The 4,673-nt window shown below is 35.4% G+C and overlaps 1 protein-coding gene across 2 annotated transcripts; it reads left to right on the top strand.

Moving 5' to 3' along the window:
• Positions 1 to 488: 488 nt before the first annotated feature.
• On the top strand, positions 489 to 3,570 carry LOC129565999 (uncharacterized). 2 transcript variants are annotated; one of them, XM_055441476.1, is made up of 3 exons: positions 489 to 822; positions 1,062 to 1,765; positions 1,841 to 3,570. In XM_055441476.1, exons 1-3 carry the CDS (start codon positions 535 to 537, stop codon positions 2,115 to 2,117), a joined length of 1,269 nt encoding a protein of 422 aa, XP_055297451.1. In that variant the 5' UTR covers positions 489 to 534; the 3' UTR covers positions 2,118 to 3,570. The 2 variants fall into 2 exon arrangements, with proteins under 2 accessions (XP_055297451.1, XP_055297452.1); XM_055441477.1 differs by having other exon boundaries at positions 511 to 822; positions 1,062 to 1,761; positions 1,841 to 2,021.
• The last annotated feature ends 1,103 nt before the right edge of the window (positions 3,571 to 4,673 follow it).

Below are 4,673 nucleotides of genomic sequence, written 5' to 3'. Positions count from 1 at the left end.
AAATTCGTGAAACGCATGAAAGATGTGGTTGTCACCAAGTTAAATCACATAGTTGTATTAAAATACTTTGATATCGTTACTCAGCAAAAAAAAAGCTTTGAAAAAATCCATGGTACCCTTTTTTTACTGTGACACTAATCCGCAAAAAACTACACAACGAATAAAACAAATTTATGATTAACGTCAATTACGTTCATTGGTGATTCCCTTGTGACTTTCATCAGTTCTAACAATCCACACTTACAATGCATTACCAAAATAAACGGAATTTCTTTGAAATCAAAAATCAAAACAAATATTTAGTACGTTGTTATTCACAAATGTTATTTCACAATAATTGGCGGTAACGTCACAATTTTTCACTCTTCTTTCTTTTTGCATTCGAAACTCCAACCGGTTTTTCAGTATCTAATTAGCTGTGCATGTGTGTCTGCTCTGTTGCCTCCAACAGATGTTTTTTTAAAAAATAGTCTTCTCTTGTCTGTACAAGTGCACGGTTCAGTTTAAAAACTACTGACGAAGTAAGTGAAAACCATGGATTTGTCGGGAATTCCCGGTGGACAAGTTCGCAAAGAGATTCGCGAAACTATTGAGAACCAACTACAATCGCAAAATTATAGAGTGACTGTAACCGCGGCATCGAAAGAGGGCGAAAATAATTTTGTGGGTGTCGTTTATCGCGTATCATTTAATGCAGTAGACGAATCTGAAAATAATACAAAGTCGAGTATGATTGTCAAGGTTGCTCCTCAAAATGAAACGCGTCGAACACAATTTCATTTGCGTGAACGGTTTTTGCAAGAAATTTTTATGTACAATGAGGTAAGCGCATACAAAACAATCTATTGGCCATTGCGTACTACATACATAATAATATGAACTCATACATTCATACACAGAAGTGTAGTGAGAATCGTTTGCTATATAGAGTTAGTACACATTCACTATTTGTCCGAGTGAATATATGTGGCCCATACTAATGTATGAGTTCGTATTTTGTGTGTATATTGATTGAAATAAAAACATTGGTTGAGTGTTAACAAAGTGATGATTATGCACAGGTATTGTCGTATTTCCGTCAATTTGAGCTGTCCAAAGGTGTAATCAACAAGGAAAACGGCTTCACCGAATATCCCATCTGTTATCGAACACTCGATGAAGACCCAAGTGAATGTCTGTTACTTGAAGACCTAAATATTCGAGGTTTCTCTATCATAGATCGTTTTACCGAAGAAGTGACAGCGGATCATGTTCGTTTGTTCATGAAAGCGTTGGGCAAGTTACACGCACTTTCGTTTGCCTTAAATGATCAACAACCAGAAAAATTTCAAGCACTTGCTTCGAATTTAAAGGAGTGCATACGCACTGATAATTCCGTCTTCAGAGATTACTTCCGTAAACAAACCGAACATGTATTGGACATTTTAAGACATGAAGAGGATACCGATTTGTTATCTAGAATGAAGGATCTCTTCAAAACCGATGCAATTGACATCGCCGCTAATTGCCTCAATCCAAAATCTGCCGAAAATGGTTCAGTAATTTCGTATGGAGATGCTTGGCAAAATAACAGCATGTACAGATATGACGATCAGGGTAAACCGATCGAAATTAGCTTTCTAGATTGGCAAATATCAAGGCATTCAACGCCAATCATTGATATTGCTTATTTTATATTCAGTTGCACCACAAAAGAACTACGCGATGCCCATTATGATGAATTCTTGAACATTTATCACGACAATTTATCGGCACATATTCGTAGGTAGGCGGTTGTTTTTTGTTCACTGTTATTTCATAATTTGTTAGACGAATAAACATGTTGATTTACTGATTTCAGATTGGGTTCTGACCCGGACAAATTATTTTCTTATGACGTGATGCAGGAGCATTTACGTAAATTTGGCAAAATTGGCCTAATTTTCGCAACAAGCGTACTTCCAGTGATAACGGCAGAAAAAGGAAACGTACTAGACTTAGACGAAGTAGCAAATAGTATTGCGAACAGTGGTAATGCGGATCATTACAATAATTTCATCTCAGATAAATCGCGTGACAAATTTAACAAGCGCATGAAAGGTGTGGTTGTTGATATGGTGCGATTGGGATATATTTGAATTTATTGATTTCCAGTGTAAAATTCACACTCATACCTTACACACATGTTCAATTAATGGATTGGGTTATTAGAAAAAGTAAAAGATATATAAAATAAATAAAATAATTGATTTTGTTTGTTCGATTCCTTTGAATAATTGACTGATCGTAATAATTTAACAATTGATTTTCAGCCATGAAATATTAACTCAAATAAGCAAAATCGCGAAATTGCAATAAAAAAAGAACGGTTATTGATCGTAATCATACTGTAGAATGTGTAGCTATCCACAAAATAAAATCGCGAAGAGTATGTATGTATTGTGTCCTTGTTATCCCATTATTATTTAATAGCTTGTGATGGGCAATGACAGCGTCATATTTTGTACCACTCAATACTCCTCAGATACGCATCAGCATATCTAATCAGTCAATTGTGTTTCATAGATGCTGGCAACTTCACTAGATAAAAACATCCGGTTTTTCGCTACGGTATTACATCAATTGGGTTTTTATCGGTCATCAACATCATTTGAGGCAAAATTGGTGGAATCAAATCCATCATTTGTATGTGTTTTCGTAAACCATCCAAATTGTAACAATTGAACAGATAGACTAATTTTCTGCAAAACTTTGATGGGTGACTGTTGTTTTTATATCATATTTGTGAAGAACATGAAAAAAACTTCCGATATGAATATATGGCTTATTTGTATTTTTTTAGAAAAGTGGTTTATTTTGAGACCATGTTACAATCAGAACTATGTTACTATTTGGATGGTTTAAGATATGTTTTACGCCAGAATAGTTGCTTAGGCAATCTTACCTTGTGCGGCCAATAAACTTTACAACATATAGCATCAAACTTATTGGGCTATCCATAATGACTATGTACACACAGAGAAATAAATGTAGTTTGATTATTCGAAGCAACTCATTTCACACGCATGTTTCTTGTGTTAACTTTATAAACTGTAAAACATACAGTGAATATAAACAACCATTTAAGATTATAGACATGCTATATGATCATTCTGATTTATTGCGCTCTGAAATCATTTATTTAAATTTATAAACATGTGTAAGTATTATAATCATTCAGATGATTGCAATAAATTTATACCAAAATTGTATACATTCCACTCACTATATACCCGATTCACAACACAAACCGAACTTTCACACCAAAGCAATAGGTTTGATTGTATCAGGCATCGCTTACATAGGGTGCATTTAGTGTTATACGCTACACATTCTTCATTAATTTCAAAGAACATTTAAACTGACACAACCAAATTGTTTGCTGTCGAACTTTGTCTCGCTCATACCAACTGTCACACTGAATCGCCTCGCATCGCCATCGTAAATCATCGATACCACTCACTTTATGTTTTTTACAAAAGAGCTGCGTGATGCCCATTATGACAACTTCTTGAAAGTTTATTACTATAGTTTATCCGCACACATCCGCAGGTATACCATCATTTTTTGTGCTCCGATTCAAACTCAATTTTACTCAGTTTTTAATTTTGACAAATAAATTACAGACTAGGATCTGATCCCGAGCAGCTCTTCTCAAGAAAAACAATACAAGAACATTTTTGTAAATTCACAAAGTACAGCCTCGTCTTGGCCATGTTGATGCTTCAATTGATGACGGCAGAGAAATCAAATGCTATCAATTTGGATGAATTTTCTGCCAATGAAAATAATGATGCTGATATATTTGGTGGATTCCGTTCAAAAAATTCTCGTGACAAGCTTCACAAACGCTTGCAAGGTGTTGTTGCTGATATGGTGCGATTAGGTTATTTATAAAATTTTGATAGTTATTATCTTAATTCAATAAATGATTCAAAACTACATCAATGCACAAGTTTTCATATGAAAATTCCATCACAGCCGGCGACAGCAGGCGCGAGTGACGAAAGCACCTCTGTGCTGAAAGTCGAACTCGCCTATATATACACGCAATTTCGAACTTTTTTCCTAAGAGGCCATCTGGTATGAATGAAGTATCGCTAGAAATTCCCTGGCTCATAGGCCCAGAAAATGCATTCAAACTTGGGAATCGACCAACCACCTCCATAGAAATAGCCACTTGAAAATTATGTACAATTATCAGTTTTTCCCATTTACCGGGTGTTGAACGCGGCCCGTTCATCTTGAAACATGTTTTTTCTGAGTCTACTCGTCGAGACCTTTCCAACAAGTCCAAGAACGTCGAAATTGGACCTACCGTTCATGAGATATGACGATTTCAAAAATTTCTTTGGCGTCTCCACCAATTATTCTGAGATAATATTTTTTCTGTCCGTCCGTCTGTCCGTAGTTTTTGCCCGATCTTTTTTAAACTTTCAGGCATTGAAGTATAACAAAAACTAAGACTTTTTGGTTCCGGAATTTTTTGATTTGTTCCGCCATCTTGGCCTTGGCCGGCCTTCGAAAATTCAAAATATGGCCTTCTTTCCAATGATCACTGTGCCTAACTCAGTAAACCGATTTCAAACTTTTGGGTATCGTTGGAAAGGTCTTGAGGCCAGCTATCAAATGACATCTATTTTAATTTGAAAAAA

This window comes from Sitodiplosis mosellana, unplaced genomic scaffold, assembly GCF_009176505.1.
Source record: "Sitodiplosis mosellana isolate CC-2019 unplaced genomic scaffold, AAFC_SMos_1.0 Smas_scaffold_3, whole genome shotgun sequence".
NCBI lineage: Eukaryota > Metazoa > Arthropoda > Insecta > Diptera > Cecidomyiidae > Sitodiplosis > Sitodiplosis mosellana.
The sequence above is the reverse complement of the archived record's forward strand: the minus strand, read 5'-3'. Positions and strand labels throughout refer to the sequence as shown.